This window comes from Balearica regulorum, chromosome 5, assembly GCF_011004875.1.
Source record: "Balearica regulorum gibbericeps isolate bBalReg1 chromosome 5, bBalReg1.pri, whole genome shotgun sequence".
Lineage (NCBI taxonomy): Eukaryota > Metazoa > Chordata > Aves > Gruiformes > Gruidae > Balearica > Balearica regulorum.
Window position 1 is genome coordinate 19,712,120 of NC_046188.1, and position 19,592 is coordinate 19,731,711.

Sequence of the window (19,592 nt, forward strand, 5' to 3'; positions counted from 1 at the left end):
TGAAGGGTTATAATAGCTGTGCAAACAAATGGCATTATGCCTAAGTCCCTGGTAAGTGTCTAGGATAAGAATTGTGTTCACTAGTCGTGCATCCCACCGCAGAGGAGGAAAATGCTGAGGACCTGCTAAGGACAGACTTCTTTGGTGGTGCCTTGGTAGTGCTTCCTCTGCTGTTCCTTCAGTTAGGGGCTTGTCTGCCTGAGGCTGAGCAGCACAGAGAAACATGCCTGGATAGAGAAGTAGTACTTGGTTGTAGGTTAAAATATTGCCAGCCCAGTTTTTGATATGGAACCAAGTTAAAAGGCCTGTAGCAGCCAGTACCTACGCAGTCGGTGTCAGTAGCATCAACGCGCGGTGTTGGATGGGGGATGCTCAGCTGTGACCTGGCCATGTGCTGCTGGAGGCACGTGACTGTTGTCAGGCTGGCTGACAGAGGCCATCAGTGGCAAGGGAGAGGGGCTAATTAAAGGTATGGAGCTAATGCCATTTTTGACTCTACTCCTTGCTTTCCTGGTAAATCCACATATGTAGCAAGTATTTTATTTTGCAGGAGACAGAGGCCAACAGATGCTGCTCAGAAAGTAAGCTGGGATGATAAAAAAGCTATGTTCTTGCAGTGAAGTGCTTATATTCCATTTATCTGTAAAGGGTCATTGTTTCTTATTGTCAACAAAATAGTTACATCTATGCTTATAGCTGGTTCTGACTCTAAGCACGTGCATTCCCAGCAGAACGGTGATTACGAAACAAAAGTGATTCAGTTGTACAAGGAAAGTTCTACAGCAACTGGGTCAGGCAGTGGCTTCCACAAGCCATGTTGTCATTGGTTGCTGTTAATTTTTTTGCCATGAAAACAGCATGGGGAATAGCATGGCATTCACAAGAGTTGAGGCTGAGATGTTCAAGGTAAGCAGTGTACTACACGAGCCTCTCTAATGTTTTCTCAATTCATTGAAAAGCTTAAGTTCCACATTTTGCTCTTACATTTTTCTAACTTATCCTTTAAAAGAAAAAAATTTCTTTTTTTCTTTTTTTCTTTTTTTTTTAGTTCCTCCAGGAGTGATACAAAATGGAGCTCGAGTTCTGAGTAGAGGAATATTTCCTGGAGCCAGGCCATTGCCAATCAACCCTATTGGAAGCATGGCTGTTGCAGTAAGGTAAGAGTGGCTCGTTGCAGGATCTTTATGGAATAAATGGGTATTTTGCAGAGAATGTAAAAGTATATGTAAGCTCTGGTCGACAGATACTTTGCTGCTTGCTGAGGTACTAAATGAAATAAAACTATGCCATCTGAAATTCTTTGCATATATCATGGCATATCTGTTTGTTGCACACTGGTGTCCTGGTTTCAGCTGGGATAGAGTTAATTTTCTTCCTAGCAGCTGGTATGGTGCTGTGTTTTGGATTTAGGAGGAGAATAATGGTGATATAACACACTAATTTTTTAGTTGTTGCCAAGCAGTCAAGGACTTCTCAGCTTCTCATACTGGCCTGCTAACAAGAAGGTGAGGGGTGCCCAAGAAGCTGGAGGGGACAGAGTCAGGACAGCTGACCCAAACTGGCCAAAGGGATATTCCATACCATATGACGTCATGCTCAGTATATAACTGGGGAATTGACTGGGAGGTGGCGCAGCTCAGGATCTAGCTGAGCATCGGCTCTGGGTGGAGAGCAATTTTGCTGGGCATCACTTGTTTTGTATATTCTTTTATCATTGTTATTGTTGTTACTATCTTCATTTTCTGTCCTATGAAACTGTCTTTATCTCAACCCACGAATTTTACCTTTTTCTTTTCAATTCTTTCCCCTATCCCACTGCAGGGTGGGGAGTGAGCATAAGGCTGTGTGGTTGTTTTAGCTGCCAGCCAGGCTAAACCACAACACTGGTTTAGCAGTTTTATTTTCACTAGCAAATTGCAGGCAGTTTATGGTAAGAACCTCCTACAGTGACCTGTTTTTCTAAGTGCAAATGCTTTTGTCTGCTCTTCCCTCCCTCCCTTTTCCTAAAGACCTTTTCCTGGATTAAATACCAGTGAGAAGAATATCAATAATATTAAAGCAAATTCTGAAGGATATCTAAACATACGGCTGTCATTTTGTTATTAACTTAGGTCTTTGTGAGGTAGTTTCTTTCACTACAGTTTCTATTTCAAGGTTATACCGAAACATTCAAGGGTAAATTGTTGTTTGAAGATAGTCAACTTTTTTCAGAAAGGAGGGCAGTAAGAGACATCTAGTGATGGCACTAAGAACTGTGGTTCAGTGCTTTGCTTTACTTAAAGCTGTGATGGTTTATTGGTGGAAGAACAGTTTGCCTCAGGTGTAGCTCCATTTTCAGTCAGTCACAACAGAGATGAATTTGGTCAGGTGTGCTGCCAGTGCCCTTCTCTTTCAGAACTCTCAGTATCTGCAAAAGCTATTTCAGCTCAGGCAGTTGGGTGTTCCGGGTGGGGTTTCATAATTAGCGCTGACCCCGCTTTGCTGGGCTGTTCCAATTACACCCTCTGATCTCAGTAAATGGCTGCAAGGCAGTGAAATAATAAAGTATCTCGATAGCTACTTATTCCATTATTATTTACGTGGGATTTTTTTTCCATTTGCTCTTTCTTTTTTTAATCCCTTTTCAGAATCAGTGTCTAGCCATTTGGATGCAGTATTTCCATCCAGTAAGTGGAGAGAGAGAGAGAACTTACGACATTCATATACTCTTGATGCTTAAAATGCATCGAGGGGAGGACGCTAATTGGAATAAAATCTATATTTTTTGATGGGCAACTGTTTCGGCTGTTTTTCACATTTGCTACGCTGAAGGTATGCAACCCTGAGGGTCATCCTCCAGAAGTCTGCAGAGTTCCTCTCCGACTTGCTTTACCACAGTCTGGCCTTGCTAGCAGTGGAGGTCAGTCGTCCTCAATAGCTTTGCCGCTGACTTTAGCCAGGACTTGTATTCTGCTCCAGTGGGGTTGCAGAGCTGTGGGACTGCTGGATCATTGATTATATGTCATTTTTATGAGGTGTCCAAACTAAATGGAGGACATAGTGGTCTGAATATTCTCTCTTGAGTTTATCTCCATTTCCTGCTTAGATCCTGTTTCATAATTAGGATTGACTTAAGGAGGAGATAGAACTGGTTTTCCTTCCAGGCCACTTGAAAACTTCCTTCTGTGTAGACATCTTCAAATTGCTATGCTTTAAGGCTGTATATAGTTAAATTTTACGTATTTTCTGAGGACTACTTCTCATGTTTTTTCCCAGGAGGTAGAACAGGATCTTTACCAGCTACCTGCTAATGTAGATTTGGGAAATTGGGGATTTTACCCCTCCCTTGGTTATGTTCTTTTTGCTCTGTCTCAGAGAAAAGCCTTTATAATTAGTTAATGCAGACATTTCTAATTCTTTTTGTTCTCTTATCCAGCCTTAGGCAGTATTAGAAATAGCTTGCTATGAATATATTCCTGGTCTGCATGATGTCTGCTCATATTTAAGGGCTCCTGCAATATCCCTTCTTTTAATTCTTGAAAAGGGGGCGGGAGGTGGAGGGAAGAGGCCTTGAAACTTTCAGAAGTTAGGGGACTCTCTGCAATACAGCAAGTTCAGCAGACAGTTTTGTCTTGTTTTTCTTGGGGATATTAAGATTCAGAATTTCTTTAGGAAGAAGGTCAGTCTGGATGCACGATGCCTCTTAGAACATCATCTGGTCCTCTCAAAACTGGCTGCTTCTGTTATTAGTTACTGTAAAAATGATGCCCTGTTTCTTGGTGCTTACCCCTCTCCTCAGATTCACGGGGCTAAATAGGACCTGTTGTGTTGAGCTTTCATGGCATCTCATGACAATACCTTCTGCTTACCATGTGCAGCAGGGGCAATTTACCTCAGCATCCATGCAGTCACCCTCTGATGCAGTTAAGAGTAGGAGTACTGCTCACATGAAGCTGTCATTCCTGCATAGGGGGAGATGCTCCGGTCAGGCTGCAGGGGAGGTTTTTAGACCTGTTCAGGTGCAAGAAGGTTGTTTTCCCCTTCCAGCTTTCACCAGGAGTGAGGTCTGCTGGGCAGCCATGGGAGGTGGTACAGTCTCTTGTTATCTGCAGAAATGATGTGCCTCTGCCTATATATTGAGAAGCCAGACAGCTTCTTTCCAGGAAGAAAGAATATACTCAAATGTATATTTTCTTGAGAAGAGTTCCTTTGGTGCTCTAATGAAAGGCCTAAAGCTACCTAAAAAAGGTGGTTTTCATCATTCATATAGAGGACCTCTAGTATTTTCTAAACCTTTTAACTGGTTTTCTTTAGTTACCATATGTAGGAATTAATGGGTTCTTCTGTAAGGTGCTGGTCTTCTGCTGGCACTTCTTGCTGAGCTGTTCATTTCATTTTGTGTTTACTTCCTCAATATCTTAATGGTCTTTGGCTTTGTTGTGCCCCAAACTGTGTGGGAATATCTTGCAGTATGTTGTCCTGTTCTGCAGACTGCCGTTAGTGTCAAAACAGTTTGGTCTTGGGTTAAATTTACAGTTGTAATTAGGTGGAGTGTTTTTGCTGTTATTCAGAAAGGAGGCCAAAACCATAGCATTGGTCTACGATGCTGAAATCTGTGATTTCTGATGTGTTAGCTCCCATCAGTTGGAAAGTTTACTGTGCTATTCTTCTTTAACAGTGTGACTGAACATATTAGCGTATTTTGTTCCTGCACAAGGCATTGATGTGTTGCTGTTCCCATGTTATTACATGTAATTATTTTTTATATATACAATAAAGTACATTGAATTAAGTAGTTTGGATTAAAAAACCCTACTGAAAAGTATTTAAGAAAAATGACAAATCCACCACTTGCCACAAATAAAGACTAGCAATTGAGGAGAGCATCGTTATGTTGTAGTGCATTTGGCTTAAATTGCACAAATAGGCCTTTCGTTCCAAACTAATCTACAAATGGAAAAGGCATCCCACACTATTTTTACTTTGAGAATCATCCTCTGGTGTTAAATCTCCACAGCAGAGCGTAATTGGATGTGTTTTGACAGTAGCTTTTTATTTACTTTATTCACACCACTTTTAGCTTGTTTACCATCCATATTTTCCATGTTGTGGCTGACAAGTCTAAGACCCACCCAAAGACAGCAGGGGAAAATAACGCTTCAAAGCTGCACAGCGTGTAGCATGTCTCTAACATGAGATTCATCATATATATTTTTGGCAGACCATATCCCCATACAGTTACCTGAGAGAATCTAAAAGCAAATGCAGTGATAGTCTGGATATGTAGAAAAGAAAATACTGACTTACAAATATATTAAATGAAAGCAAGCAAAGCCAGTAATGCCTTACATGCAGCAAGGAGTTGGTTGTGCTTTGAAGGTGAGCTCTTGCTGTTACTATGTACATCTATTGGAAAATACCTTTTACTTGTTTACTTAGGAGGAATTCTGTGTCCACTTAAGTATAGTCTCTATCAAAGTGGCTGGTGCATCTACCAACATGCATCTTGGCAAGCTGCAAGGAGCTCTATCGTATATAATCACCTTCCACCTGAATAAGGTGTTACCTGTTACACCAGCCCTTTGGAAGAACACAAGCTTGGAAGCAGAGATAATATTAGAGCTGTTTGAGCTCCAGTTTCAGTACATTCAGCAGACAGCCTCCACTGTGATGTATGTAATTTTCTTCAGTTATCTGCAGCGCACGAGTGGTTTGTGTATGCATCCACGTCCTGCTGTAGTGCAGTACACCTACTGAGCCTCAGCCTCGTCTGCCTGGTGTGGGCATATCCACTGAGGTGAGGTTGATGGAATTCCACTCTGCAGAGAACCTCACCAGCTTGGTGGCATAGGCCTTGGAATTTGGTCCAGATTGTTCAGCAAAAGATGCTTTACAAAATATCCGTGGTAATTTTTATGTGTTAGGTCTTTTTTTCTTTTCCTCTGTCCCAAGTGTTCACCGCTGCAGAGGTTGCTGAACAGCATTCACATGGGCTCCCAGTGAAGCTCCGGTCTTCATTGCATTTTGTACTGTGTAGGCTATGCTTCCCCATTTTTTTGGCCAGATTAAGGTGCTGCTAGTCCTGGGGATTAGTGGCCTGCTCAGTAGTCTGTTCTGATGGGCAGGCCAATTGAAAACCCCATCCTGTAAGCCAGCAAATGCACCTGAGATGGAGGTGAAAAAGAGGGAAGAAGAGTTCACAGACACCTTGGTGGGAAACCTTCAGGGGCGGGTAAAACCATTAGGATTTGGGAATAGCTAAGCAGAGCCAGTCCCGGTAAAGATGTGTTGGCTGGATTTGCCATTCTCTTTCTTTGTCGATGCATCAGAAATGTCAGGATGGAGGATGGTGTAGACTTCATTGCTTAACTGCCTTTTTAGCTCATATTTCCCCAGAATGAATCCAAGCTATTGTTTCAGGCTAATTGAAAACTTAGGCAAAACTTCTTTATATGCCACTTACGCCTAGGTAATAGGTTAAATTACTTTTGGTAGTGTTTGTTAGAAATACTTTGGTTTTTCAAATTGTTGCAGGTTAAAAATAAAAATAATGGGAAATTACTTGGGGTTTTCTCCTTTTTTTCAATTCTCCTTTCTCACCAAACATTTGTAGCTTCTCAAGGAATTTCACAATTATCTAGAAACCGCAAACACAAGCTTCCCAGAGAATTTCCCTAAGTGAAAAAATTTTCCATTCAAGTTTCCAAGACAAAATGTTCCCTCTTCCTAAGGAAAGTAAGTGTATCCATACTGGCAGAGCTACTGTTCTTGCTTTATTTTGAAAATAAAATACATTAAAAAACCAACAAAACACCCCGAAATGCAACATGATCAAACCTTACCTACTTCATCATGAGTAGATTTTAAAATATCAATTCTTCTTCTGCTATTAATGCCACAGTTCCTTGTGCAGTTCCTGATCACTGGGGTGTGACAAGAATGAGTTTTGTGCCTAACTTTATTTGAAGATGGAAGATTGTTATTTATGGTTATTTTCACTTTAAATTTATAAGGCAATTACTAGATTATTCCTCAGGCCCGGCTTTCATTATGGTGACTATATTTCTCATACTGGCTTTTTTTTTGCTTATTTTTTCCTCCTTTGAAGCAGCCATTCAAGCAGTGATTAAATAAACCAAACATAAGTAACATGTGCAGCATAGATGCCAAAGCATAAGTAAAATTATATTGTTACATTATCTGTGAATGCTTATTTTTGCTTAGGTAAAAGAACTGGTAGGTACTTCCTTTTATAAATTCTTAATTGTATATTCTTAATGTTCTTTCTTATTACTGGCATGATCAGCTTAACAAACCCCAAGTCATCCTTTTTGCATTGCATTCCCTTCCCACCTGTAACAGGCAGGATGAGTTATCCTTGGGAGCTGAAGGAATCCTTTAGTAACTAAAGGACAAAAATTCTGTCTGGCTTGATTATTCTTTTTTGCAAAATGCAGAGGGCTGCATTTGTCTTAACTTCAGATCTGCTGTTGATACTAAGTACTCTTTCTGCTGGCAGTTCATGACTCATTTACTGTGGTCCTTTGCATACAATTACGCTGTGAAATACCTTTGTAAGAGCTTCTATCAATAGTGTGACCAGCTTCTTGTTGTTGACTTTTAACTCAATAAACTCTGATAGAATCTCATCATACAGCAAGTGAGCACCACTTACTTTTCATATGCTTGCTCATCTTCCTCTCTGCTGGTATGTAGTGGGTTTAAGTAACTGTTCCTGTAGCTAAAACTTCCAACTGTCCTGAATTTCCCTTTGAAATTGTGTTACCTGTATAGTAAAAAAGTGTTAAAATTAGCAAACGTGGAACCTGTCAAAATCCACAAACCCAACTTACCTGTGCTGCTTTCTTTGTATCTTTTAACTGGGTCTTTCCAATTACATACCAAAAATGTTACCTGTGGGTATACAATAGCTGTCATCCAGAAGGATCAGAGATAGATGAGGTGATATTTAAACTCCACATAGATTTGGTTTGTTCATCAAAGGAATATACCTGTCTCTGGTGTGGAATACAGTAAGTATTTTTCAGCAAAACTTTTTGCCATTTTGCAGACAGAATCAGAACTCCTATCCATTAACAACAGGAATGGAGTTGGGCTTTCAAAAGTCCAGGCTTAATTCTGCAGTGCTTGAGGGTTGTGTCTTTGTGCTACAGCCAAATTGAAATATTTTAAGAAGAATCTCTGCATGGTACTTTCATCTATATAACTCTATGGTTAAGATCCCTCAAGCAAATAAAATAGTCCATGTCAGTAGGATGAAAAGCTCTAGAGACTGTCCCATGGACTTACCTGAAAGGGCAAGCCACTGCTTTAAAACATGTGACAATACATCAGTTTCTGGAAATTTTGAAATAAACTTCTAAACAAAAAAATGGGGGAAAAATAAATTTCCCCTCAGTGTTACAGTAAGCACAGAATTCTTAAATACCATTTCTTCGCCTCTGTAATTTAAAAATAATCCAAACATCAGAGCAAGGGCTTGCTTTAGAAATCTATTATTGTTTCAGTAACAAAGTCAGAGTTACAACCAGAACTCTGAGCAAAAATAGATTCAGCTGGGCAAAATCTATCCCATGAAACCCAGGGGAGTTCTGCCCACTGATGATCTAGATTGAACTAAGTAGATCACAGATATATTTCTTAGCGAGTATGTGACCGTATAAAAGCAATATAAAGCTTTAGAATGTCTCAGAAGCACGTGTGGAATATGAATGGTTTAGATGCTAGTTTATTCAACTCATTAATCTACTAATATCAATTATAAGTAATTCTTCCTATCTTATGTTTGAGCTATTCTGTGTAAAGTTACAAATCAGATTAATTTTCTTTCAGGGTACATGATTTTTGTGTTGTGAATATCCTTAAACACTCTGCCTGTATAACTCATTTTCATTTCTGTGGATATCCTTTGCTAATTCTCTCCTTGACCTGCTTTCTCTTCCTTTTTTATTTCCCCAAGCAGAACTGGTTGGAAATCTTTCAAAATGTAAGTGAAAACCAAAGATTTTTCTGAGATAGAAATGCTATCCATTTCCTGACCAGTTCTACCTTTCTTCAGAAGTGTATTGGTATTTCTTTTCCTCCGTTGGTTTTTTTTTTTTAACCGATTTCTTTTTTTCACCTTTCTGTGGTCTTCTGGTTTTCTTTGTCATCATCCCTATTTGCAGTCACTCCCTGTGGGGTGTTAACCCCATAGTAGTACGCCTTCCCCCAGGACATTGCTTCTGTAATCCCCAGGCCTTTCGTTCTAGTTTTATGGGGTTTTTGAAAGGATTTAAGTCCCATGGGCAGAGCTTTTGAATCCAAATTATAGCCCCTTTATGTAAAAGCAAACACTAGACACTCAAGAGTGGGGCAAATCAGGGATAGCTTTTTGGCACATGATTGCTCTGCTCCGTGGAACTGTAGCTTTCCCTTAGACTGAGAGTCTCTCAGTACAAGCTAACAAACAGGAGTAGATCTAATAACATGAAAATGGGCACCTTGATTTAAATCCCATCTGTTAGAAGCCTTGTTCACTAACAACCTAGTCAGTAGGAATCTCATTTGATTCCCGCCTATTCTGTCCTGTGTTTGTTTCCTTGGAGAAAGAATTTATTGCTATTTTTTAATGGAAAATTAGTAGCATGTGATTTTTATTGAGCCACATTGCTCTGACTATTAGCTGCCTAGTAAAATCAAGTAACTTTAATTTTATGCTAATTTATGATAATTTTTGACATCTTTAAATGTAAATTTACCCGAAAAATGAAGAATCTGTCACTTAAAATGCATCCCATGCTTCCTCGTAATGACTGATCTTAAGGAGTTGGTTATAAATTCACCTTACAACCAGTTTAGTATGGATGATTTCTTCTTTTAAGCATTTGGCATCCTCTAATGACAACCCCTGCAGTGGCAAACCATCACAGAGTAAATGCAGCTGGCTTGCTGCACAATCATGAATGACATTGCATTTAGTTATTAATAATTGAAGGAGCTTTGTGTATTCCTTCTGGGTTCTGTATATAATTTATGGATCATAAAGCTACTCAAAAATCTAGGGGAAAATAATTTTGTTGAGCAAAAGAGGTTGGCAAGAGGCTTTCTTTGCTAATAACTGGGTCTTCTATTATATACATTTCTTTGAAAAAACTGTAAATAAGAACATTTGGAATGACTGATTAATTTGCTACCTTCTAGCATTGTCCTGTCACTGGTTCTCAAAAGCCTGTTCCTTATTTCAGCAAGCTCTACAGGCATGAGCATTTAGACGAATAGGAATTGTGGAATTACATACCACTCATATTTTCCACCTTTCAGCCTTACCTTTCAGAAATGGATAACACTCTGCTGTTTCTTCTATAAAGAAACCAGACTTGAGGTCCTTTCCCTGAAACCTAAAGCACTTTCCCATTTTTTAAGGAGAAGAGCCATAATAGTCTGGACTTGCCACTGTGCCGTTCCTCTTAAGAAATATCTGTGTTCAGTGCATGCATTTAAGAAAAGGTTTTAATCCAACACTGCTCTGAGTGTGCAAAAGCACTGTAGTGGTAGCATGAAGACGGCAAGAGTAGATTTTAAAGCAGTTTGTCATGTGATAGTTTAAACAGTCGTGCTTGTTTGTTTTATTTTTTTTGACTGATGGGTTCAGGGCTGGTGAGCTGACGGGTGGCGATGATGATGCCTTTGCTCAATGATGAGCATCCTCCTCTCCTTTTTTTCAGCAGGAATTAAGCATGGCACAGGGTCAATCCCTTCTTTAAGTCTCGCAACCATTGTATTCTGTATTGTAACACCAGTGGCAATGCTCTAATACTTGCCAGTGCAGAAAGGAACATTGTTAGTTTTTTAATGTATTGTGCTGAGTTCCCACAGCACCCAGTGCCATAAAACCAAAGGGGAAAATGACAACTTCTAGAGCAAAACCAGATTTTTTTTTTCCCAGCATTTGTTTTTAAATGCATTTTCATATTTTCTTGGCGGCTAGTGGCTTAAGATTGTGTTGCTTTTAAGATTATTCATAAACTAATTACAATCAGAAATGTGACTGGACCTGAATTCTATACTTAGTTACTCCTTCCATTGGAAAGAGTCCTAAATGGACGCTGCTACTTCCAGGTGAAACATCTCCTACCCTTGGAGCACTAGAGCTGGAAAAGTGTCTTTGAGAGGAGGCGAAGTACTACTCCAGAAAGCTAGTGTCTCTTCCCATGTGTTTGGTAGTATCATTTTATATACAAAAGGGGAGAGGAGATTTATGCAACTCTTCAGAATTTATTTAATACCCAGTAGATAAAATAATGGGGTTTTTTTCTTTTCAGTTTTTTCAGAAGTGTAAACTGTTAGTTGAAATGTAAATCAGGACTTTTCAGACATCATTTATTTGTAATCATCCCGTATTTGCTCCTGCCTCTTGTGTTGTTTCGTGTCTTTTGGCTTGTTTTATGTGTTGAGTCCAATCCACAAGTAATTTGCGTCAGGCTTTGAAACCATCTTGCATGGACATTTACTTTGATAGTTGTAATTTTAGATTATCTGTCAGTTGGCTTTATCATCTTTCACGCTGAAGCAAGATCACGTATCTGTGGCTTCTAAGACGGCTTCGATTTGTTTTTACAGGAATGGAATAACAAACTGCCGGATGCGGACAGAAAGCGAACAGTCCTGTGGCTCTCCAGTTGTTAGTGGTGACCCAAAGGAGGATCACAACTACAGCAGTGCCAAATCTTCCAACCACAGGAGCACATCACCTGCTAGTGACTCCGTTTCCTCTTCCTCTGCTGATGACCAGTATGAATTTGCAACTAAAGGTAGCCAAGACAGCAGTGAAGGAAGTGAAGTTAGCTTCCAGAGCCACGAGAGCCATAGTGAAACAGAAGAGGAGGACAAAAAGCAAAATCGGAAGGAGACCAAGGATTCTTTAGCTGACAGTGGGTATGCATCCCAGCACAAGAAAAGGCAACATTTAATGAAGGCGAAAAAAGTACCAAGTGACACACTGCCTCTTAAAAAGAGACGTACAGAAAAGCCCCCTGAGAGTGATGATGAGGAAATGAAAGAAGCAGCAGGATCGCTCCTGCATTTAGCAGGAATTCGATCCTGTTTGAACAACATCACCAATCGGACGGCAAAGGGGCAGAAAGAGCAAAAGGAAACCACAAAAAATTAGAACAAATCAATGATTTGTTTGAACTTACAAAGTTTTGTTTCAGCACGTCAGGTGAATTCTAATGATTTGTGGCAATATCAGCAATTTTTTCCTTTTTTGTTTTTCTTTCTATTTGGTTTTGTTTTGTTTCTTTTTTCTTTTTTTTCTTTTTTTGTTTTTTTTTTTGGACCCTTAAGATTTTTATTTTTAAAGGAGATTGAAGCCATAGAACTCATACTGACACTCAGCTAATTTACAAAAGCTTTTCATTACCTGAAGACAAAAAGTTAACAAAAAAAAAAAAAAGCCAAAATCGCCATTGCTTTCTCCGGCTTGTCAAAAATGCATGGTTGAATACGCAGTGACATCAACATTAATGTGATGGGAGTAAAATTGGGCACTTGGAAATCCCTCTTATACTAGAAGAGCTGTGCGTAATTTAGTAATCATTCAGGCCTGGCCCTTAAGAATTTATTTTAATGGCCTTATGATTGGGTTAGAAGTGAATGTGAATAAAGAGATTTGGGGGAAAGAGGAGGCACGTACTTCTCAACACCAAACCAAGAACCATCTAGTGGCACTTGGATACGTTGTGCCATAGAAGTCTTTGGACAGCCACTGGTGGCAACTGCGCAAACCGTAATGCACTTTTAGTGCTTCACGTACTATATGTGGCTTATAATGTGAAGACTGATGACTTTAAGCTTGGGGAAATTTCAACTATGTATGCAACGGGTTTCAGTGAAATAACAAGAAGAAATGGGGGAGGGGGGCACTGTTAGTAGCATCGTTAATCATTGAATTCTGTCTTCTATATTAAATTAAAAGAATGTTCAAAAAGCCATAAGCCCGAAGATTGGCACTGCGTGCAAAAAATATTAGTAATAGGGAAAAACAAGCTATGTCTTCTAAACTGCCTGAGTGAAAAGCAATCAACTCTAAGAAATTACAGTAGATATTAAGGAAGGAAATACATCTTTTTCTGTGGATCAAATCCTTGATCTAACTGGGGAAACAAAGCTACAAAACCTGCCATTAGTAGTATTCTGTATTTAAAAAAAAAAAAAAAAGGAAAGCATATTGGTGAACAGCAAAATTCAGAAGTTCAACAAAAGAGCTCCTACACTGCCCTCAGAAATGAGTGTGCAGTTACCGTCAGTCAGGATTCATCTGTGCAAAAATGACAACAGATTTCCAGATTCAACCAGTGTAGCCAGCAGAAACTTGATCCACATTGCATGGATTCCTTTTGGGAGGAGGGGGGGGGAAATACAAAAAGCAAACAATTTTTTTTATTCAAAGATGACAAAGTTCTTGTAAGGTAAAATGTATTTAGCATGAAGCATGAATTATTTTCATATAAATATAGAAAATAGAGAAAAAGGCTATGCCTCTAATTTTTAAGCCCTTAGGCTTAGAGTTTGTTTTTTTGGGTTTTATTTTTTTGTTTGTTTTGTTTTTTGTTTTTGTTTTGGTTCTTTTTTGTTGTTGTTGGGGTTTTTTTGAAGCAGGTGTTTAAGGTTTAACCTTCTTCAGGGACAAACACTGACTGTTGGGGAACTTACTCTGCAATATTAAAAAATAAAATCTTCATGCTCTGGTAGGGCTTGGATGGTTGAATTATACTGCCTTGTCTGCACATTCAGCCCCCCTCTCCCTACTTCTGTTTAAAAAAAGAAAAAAAAAAAAAAGAAAAAAAAGTAAAAGTGTGTCCTTTCTTCGTCTGTACATGTGTAACATGACGCAATAATCTGAGGGCAAATTTAGTAGTGAGTGTGTATGACAGAATCAAGAGAATAATGGGAGGTTAATTGAGGAAAACTCTCTGATTTGATTCAGGAATAAGTCGACAAGAAAATAGCTTTGCTAATTTGCCATGAGAAAATGAAGTTAGTAAAGAGCCTTACTGAGGTGTCCAGAGCAAAACCAGTGTTACAGAGAGTGTGATTCAGGTATAGTGCTACTCTTCTGGTAATGACAACTATTAGATTGGAGATCCCTACAGCAGAGGGAAGCTGTGAAATAAATAAGACAGTCTCTCTCACCTAGATTCATGAATTTGGCATGAAAAGTTCTACACTTAGAATAGCCTAAAGGCAAGGAGAAAATCCCAGGAACCAACCCCTTAACAGAACAAAATGGTCTGTTTCTTAAAAAGAATGTAGGTTTATATTTATCCCTAACAACTGTTTCAGGCAGCAGTTTCACCAAGACAGATCTAGTTTATGAAGAGTGAGTTAGAGAAAGGTTTGACTTCCCACTCAGGGGAGTAAACTAAAGATTGCATTTGGAGATGACTGTGGTGCGTGTTCAGTTAGGAAGTGGAAGGACTGAAGGGTGGGCTGGGCTGGACCTGTTCTGTGCTCCACAAGTATATTGTCACGTAAAGAGCAGGGACACACTGGGGGCAGCAGAGCAAAACCATGCTTCTCCCGTCTCACCCAGCGTGTCCTGGGATCCAGGTGCTGTCCGACAGCTGCCAGAGCCCAGCACAACTGCCAGCTATGCAGGTTCGGAAGGAGAGAGCCAAGGATGGTGCAAGGAGCAATCTGTGCTCCCCTCAGTTTGCTGGGGCCGATGCACGCAGGGTTGTAAATCGGGAGTACACGGATACTAACTTGTTGGCTGCCTGCAGCCCTTAAGATAAGTTGTGGAAAACAGGAAAGACCGGTCCCTTGGCCAGGTAGCACAGAGATGAATGAGCCATAGCTTTTCCCTTGTGTGACTGGACTGGGATAATCGGCTTCTTCCCAGATCTGCTGCTTCCCAGATCTGCGCTTCCTACAGCCAGAGCCTGCAGGCAGTGAACCACACAACCCCTGCATCAGAAAACTTGGTCCTTCATCTTTTTATGGACTTTGGGGAGAGTAATTTGAAATACAAAATACTGTGGTATCAGTTTGCCACCACCTTTGTTCATTAATGCATAGTTGTACCAGCTTGGGCATGGTTTCAAAAAGCAACACTGAAAACTCAAATTTAGTGGCAGAAAATACATTAAAACCATGGCTCAGCCATCTCTGTCCTCCAGAGAAAGCGATGTGGTTGTGTGCTGGTGGCCAGATTCTGTCCACAGTGATGACACTAATTCCAGAGCAGCTTCGCTGCTTGCAGTGTGTCGGTACAAATGAGACCAGTATCTGCTGAAAAACAAGTACCATTCATTAATGTGGACTCTTGGTGGCTAAATATATAATTACCACTAGTATTAATCACTTTAGAAAACAGTCATTTTGCATAAATATCTAATTAGGCAGGTTATCTTTATATATAGATATATATATATATAATCTATCTAAGACTTCAACAACTCCTTTATATACTTGCTGGTAAATCTAAAATGTTGGCAAGCATCTATTTTCATGTAAAATTTGTTGCTCCTAGTCTGATCTGCTAAGGAGGTATTATTCGGTAGGAGTTTACAAAGTTACGTTCAGGAACCAGCAGTTTGGCTGAGGGCTAATGCCATTCACAGATTCTTTCTGGAGTTTAAAAGCAACTTGTCCTTATTGACCCTTACTCTGATTGTTGATGAGAAGTACATAATTTGGATTTGTATAAAATATTTAGGAGTCACCTTTTAAACCATTTTTGTGCCTGGCTGACAGTGGCAGCTTTGTCAGAACTGGTTCTACTCCATCAGAGAAGTTCTCTTTTTTTATGAGACTCAAGACCAATTTGTTTTCCAAAAAAATATGTTGTCAGCTTTTCAATCCAGTTGTCTCGACTTTGACTGAATCATGCCAAAACGGAGTGGTAATTGCACTGTATTACGAACACTCTCACTTGCCAGACGTGAGGTGGTTTGGTTTTGCTTGTTTGCTTTCCTTACTAAGCCATTTTGGGGTGAGAAGTCGTCGAATCTCTTAACTTTCCGTTTTCCTCAGTCTATCAGTATTGCCAAATTAGCGTTTCTCCAAGACAGGTGGGGGCTAGGGGAGTCCCAGTAGGTCAGCCAGCGTTCAATGGCGATTTTACACAGGCGTGAATTGTAAGGGTCGCTGGACTTCATGACGGGTTCCTTTGGAATATGCCTTTTGCAGCAAGAAGCTCTTGCAGGCCAGAGCTAATGCCACAAGCAGATTTCACCGGTGTCTGCAGGGAGGTGAAATCTGCCGGTCGTGCTTGCGTTCTGCAAGCAATTGGATGTCCTACTGCATTTTGATGCAGATTTTGCCTGCATTTAAATATTCAAGCGCAGGTCTTAAACAGCTTTAATGTATCACCCCATAGCTGTTTCTGAAAGCAGTCTGATTCTGATCTTCTCCTGGCAAAACCAGCAGTAGTTCTACTGAGATCACAGGGGTTTACAGCTGAAAAGCCTGATGGGGGAGCGAGGAGGCGTGCCACGTAGGACTAGAGAGCTGTCCTGGGACTGTATTCTCTTCTCACTGGCAATTCAATTGAGGTCCATATTCTGGCTCCTCTCTTCCCTTAACGGGAGAAGGGAATCCCAAAGGAGGTGCATCGGCTCCTGGTGTTTGACTGAATTACTGTCTGCCTTTGGAAAAGATGCAGAGAAACTTGGGGGGCTGCATTCTTCACTGGAGTGAGGTAGAGTTACATCAACATACTTTAGCAGAGAATGAAATCCAAAATCGTACACCAGATGGCACCAGGGATAAAATGACCAAAACAACACTTTGTCCCATTTTCTTGGTAGCCATGATTGATTTTCACTGAGATTTTGGCTCTCAAATCATTTAAAGATGTAGATAGGCGCAATCTGAGGTTTTCTAGAACCTGAAAGGTGTCTGATCTGCTTCGCAGTCAGTGAAGCTATAGACACCCAAGTGCTCCTGGAAATCTTTACCGTTTCACTATTATTACCATCTTTCCTTGAATCTGGCCGTAGGCATTTTTGAAAACATTACTCTCCCATGCTCCAGGATCAGAATAAAGCTCTCAAGAGAATGCATTTCCAATTTCAGATGCAATGCGATTTACTTCACTTCATGGAGAATGCAAACCCAGCTCCTTCAGGTATGTCACTACTGCCTGAATAGCTCATTGGCATATTTTATAGGAAATATTTTGAAACGTTTTCTTGACTTTGCCACCAAAAGAGCATTTGACCATACATCCTCCTGATTGTAACAGAATATGTGTTGACCGTCTGACCAGTTAAGTTTTAGTAGTGTTCTTCACAGCCCTCCAGTAATATATCAAACACTGTTATGCACATAATGCAGCACTGTGATCTAATTTAAATAATACTTTTTTATTATTTATACTACTCTATGTAATATACATCAACACTTTGCTATATAACCTAAGTGATAACCCTCTTCTTAGTTATCTGCCAAACTTTGAACTTCTGTTTGGTTTATATTGCAGTTAGCACAGTTACCAAGTTGTAATGATGTCTCTTTTCCTTTGAAATGGGATGTGTAAGTCAAACTATACATTTTGTGTGTTTCTGTTTTGAGCTGGAGTTTATAAGGATTTACACACAACATTCGGTGTTCTGTATAAATCTGCATACATTTGTGAATTCATCTGTTAATCCCCTTTTATTTAGAAAGTATTAATTGATGGTGGTTTATTAGGGGGGGTTATTTTTGCATTTTTATTTTTAGTACTGGTTATTCTTGAATTAAGCAGAGACTTGTCAGCTGGGTTGCTTTATCTTTGATCATGTACATGACCTTGTAATTCTTCCACAGTTCAGCAAACAAGTACTAGCTTCACTGACCAAAAAAAAAAAAAAGTCTCAACCTAATGTGTCTATGGTGCTGTATTTTGCTGGTGTACATTTAAAACCAGAAATGACTTAAAGGTCACTTTTGAGTTGTTCTAATAAGTAGCCTTTCCTGGTTTTGGGAGTTTGGGTTTTGTTTTGTTTTAGCATTGAAACAAGGTATATTTATCTGAAGCTATATAATGGGTTTTCTACTGTATCACATTTCCTTTTGCAAAGAGGGGGAAATCAACCTGATGTAACCTCCTTTCACAGTCGATGGAAGGGGGGTTTTGTTTCACTTTTTTATTTTCAGTTGATTTCGTTGGGCTTTGGATCAGGCCAGCAGTTCTGAGAGCTCATTGTCTGAGGGTTTAAGGGATAAATGACAACTTGTGCTGGCCCTCAGTGCTAGAAGGGATTTTACTGGATGCTAAAATTACATGCTGGATTCTGGGTTGGCTGATCGTCTAGAAATGGAAATCTTTTTCGTTTGTTTACTCTGGCCTGAAATCCCAAGACTTTCTTTTTTTTGTTCAGATGACATTGAACTTCAGTACATTTTTAAGTTGCTAGAGCATTGTACATTTCCTGAGTATGTGTGTGGGACAACAATTGAAAGTCATACCTGTATTTGATAACCAGTTCCATGCCTGCATCATTCACACTCACTACTTAAAACTGCCATGATGTAAAATGTCGGGGGGAATGATTTGTGTGTGTATGAAAAGCATTATGGACTTGTACATTTTTTTTATACTCTGATCTGTAATTTCTGAAATATTTTGTTTTACAGAAAAAAGTGATAAAGCAATCAAAAGACCAAGAGATTTAGTATCAATGCTTAAGGGTCACAGGACCTTAACTGGCCAATAAGTTAATTTAGTACAGTGATAAGCCAATTTTTTTCCTGTACTTGGCGTCTGAAACTGCCAATTTCATCAATATCGAAATATGAACTGTGATGGGGAATGAACAGTGATGTTAAGTTGTATTTGTGTTTACCTAAATGAGCAGTCCGAAGGCAAGTGCAATCAGCTGATCTTTAGGAAATATGAAAATGTTGATTTAGAGGCATACTTGCATTTTACATTTTCTTGATGTGTAATCATATTGCCAAAGACAAACTATTTCATCAATTATTATTGTAAATAACACTTTCCCAAAACCTACCATAAAGTTTCTGTGATGTATTGTCTTCCAGTTGCAATAAAAATTACTGAGTTGCATCAATTGAACAATTGTAGTTGTGTGAATATTGGCTTCCAAGTGTGTGCAGATATTAAGGAGGAACAACAGTGATATTTTTACAAATTAATTCCTTCACTATTAAATAGTTCTAGCCCCCGTGGGATGTTACCTGTATCTTCACTGCAGTAGATACCAGCTCATGTAAATTTGCCATCATGTGCAGATGGGTAGACATACTAAATTGCTGTTCAGTTAGGGCCTGATCTTCCTTTCTCATCAGTTTTGCAGCCTGGAAACAAAGCTGATTTCACTGGGAATTGGTGGGGGTTTTTTGGGTTTTTGTTTGTTTTGTTTTTTTTTTTTTTTTAATTAGCAACAATCAGAAGACATTCAGTAATAAGACATATCTAACTGTAAATATAACTTCCTGAAAAACATCGCTTTCTAATCTTTGCATCAACCCTTCCCAGACTTTATTCTGGTTTCTGCAGCACCAGGACTGTAAATCCTTTTCCCACGTTACTCCTTTACCTTGCAGCATGAAGGACTGTTTGCAGGAGGAAATCCTGTTGAGCCGAGAGCTTTGAAGGT

At 39.5% G+C, this 19,592-nt stretch overlaps 1 protein-coding gene across 5 annotated transcripts in view; it reads left to right on the forward strand.

Moving 5' to 3' along the window:
- FOXN3 (forkhead box N3) overlaps positions 1-19,051 on the forward strand; it is a 213,632-nt gene extending 194,581 nt beyond the window's left edge. For all 5 annotated transcript variants that reach the window (XM_075753727.1, XM_075753726.1, XM_075753729.1 and 2 more), the window contains 2 exons: positions 1,049-1,157; positions 11,602-19,051. In XM_075753727.1, the coding sequence (XP_075609842.1) occupies positions 1,049-1,157; positions 11,602-12,151 (659 nt within the window). In that variant the 3' untranslated portion in view covers positions 12,152-19,051. The remainder of the gene's footprint in view (positions 1-1,048; positions 1,158-11,601) is intronic.
- Positions 19,052-19,592: the final 541 nt, after the last annotated feature.